Source organism: Staurois parvus, unplaced genomic scaffold (genome assembly GCF_062004578.1).
Source record: "Staurois parvus isolate SC_StPar_1 unplaced genomic scaffold, SC_StPar_1.0 ptg001192l, whole genome shotgun sequence".
In the NCBI taxonomy this organism is placed as follows: domain Eukaryota; kingdom Metazoa; phylum Chordata; class Amphibia; order Anura; family Ranidae; genus Staurois; species Staurois parvus.
Window position 1 is genome coordinate 862022 of NW_028318988.1, and position 1759 is coordinate 863780.

The 1759-nt window shown below is 37.4% G+C and overlaps 1 protein-coding gene across 1 annotated transcript; it reads right to left on the minus strand.

The window, feature by feature from the left end:
* Positions 1–299: 299 nt before the first annotated feature.
* On the minus strand, positions 300–1256 carry LOC149438357 (olfactory receptor 52D1-like). Its single transcript, XM_089659911.1, has one exon. The coding sequence runs from the start codon at positions 1254–1256 to the stop codon at positions 300–302; it is 957 nt and encodes a 318-aa protein (XP_089516037.1).
* Between the last annotated feature and the right edge of the window lie 503 nt (positions 1257–1759).

Consider the following 1759-nt stretch of genomic DNA (forward strand, 5'->3'; position numbering starts at 1 on the left):
CAGGAGAGAAGACCATGTGCTAGGAAGTATGTCAGATATTGAATACCTTCCTAGTTAGCTCACCAGGACCCCAAGGCTGCCGATTTGCCATAACCTAAACACCCATAACACCCTGCTGGAGCAAGCTCAAACAGCAAGTATCTGAAACACTACAGTTCATGCTTAGAGAACATTAGCAGGCAAACACAGACTACAGCCCACTTCTTACTACAGAATCCAAAAAAGGTTAAAAAAAATTTTAGAAAAATAACACATCTCTACAATGGTAAGACTGCTGCTGAAAAAAATAGGAGCTTATTTTATTCTTTTAGTTTGCCAACCATTTTCTGAATGTTCCATATGATTTTTTCCCTAAGAGCTTTGGTCCTCATCCCATAGATCAAAGGGTTTACAGAAGTAGCTATACTGGTACCAATCAAAGGTATGATAACATGAACTTTGGTTGATACAGAACCCAGGTTTAGCCTGTACCTGAAATTAAGGAAAAAGAGGGTGACAACATAAATAGAGAAGGCCAATATGTGAGTCACCAATGTATGCATAGCTTTGTGAGAAGATTCTGCAGAAAGTTTCAGACAGATGACAACTGTTCTTATGTAACAGTACATTATTACAAGCAAACAGCCAATCACAACGCCAAAAGTCAAAGTTGATCCATAGATGGTGTTAATTGTTATATCGTTACATGCAAGCGGCTGTAGAGATATTATCTCACAAAAGACATTGTTGATATTTACCCCACAGAATGTTAGCCTTGATGTCAACAGTATACTCACAATTACTGACACCACAACAAAAACATATATGGCAAGTGATATATTTTGAGTTGTAACATTGGTCATCAGAGTGTGGTATCTCAGAGGGTGGCCTACAGCCAGATATCGATCATATGCCATTACCGTAAAAATAAACATTTCAACCCATGTATAAGTCTGGAAACAGAAAGATTGACAGAGACATCCTGCGAGTGAGATGGTTGAGCATTCTGACAACAAGTCAGTGGCCAGCTTGGGGAAATATGAAGCATTCGCGAACATCACATTGATAACCAAGATGCATATAAAGATGTACATAGGTTCATGCAAGCTTTTCTCTGTCCAGGTTACATAGACGATCATAGAACTCAAAAACAATGTGACTGAAAATAATGCAAGAGCAAAAACTGCACATAGATATCGAAATGATCCAATCTCGACAAGCCCCACCAGAACAAAGTTGTTATTATTTACAGAGATATTCTTGGGAGATGAGCTCATGGCTTGGATTCATTCCTTGCAAAATCAACAGTTCCTGAAATGTTCTATTCAATGTGAATACTGTCAATTGAAAAATGTAATTCATAGAGGCACTGTGGATATGAGTGCAACTCTGGTTGCATTGATTTTCTCTTAAATTCAGTTGGGCTTTTATAGATTTCATAATGCTGACACCCTGACTCACAATTTAGATTTAGAAACTTTTGCAGTCACCGCATTCAAGTCTTCCCAGTGGACCACATCTGATACAGCTGCCTCTGAAGGACTAATTAGTGTCAGAAATATAATGAAGTGGTTTGTATTAATCTAACAAGATTTCCCTGCAAGAAGACAGATATGGAATGTGAAATATTATCAAAAGCGAAAAGAACATTTGAGTGAAAATTTTAATTTATATTAGTTTTTTTAGCTCTGGTTTAAAATACATTTCTACTCTTTTCTTGGGTTGATGTCACTGATGACTCAGTCACATATCGTCATGTAGTTAACTCAGAACAAGGTGA

Excerpts from the sequence above, each read along its gene's own strand:
- LOC149438357 (XM_089659911.1), bottom strand. The coding sequence starts at position 1,256 with ATGAGCTCATCTCCCAAGAATATCTCTGTAAATAATAACAACTTTGTT.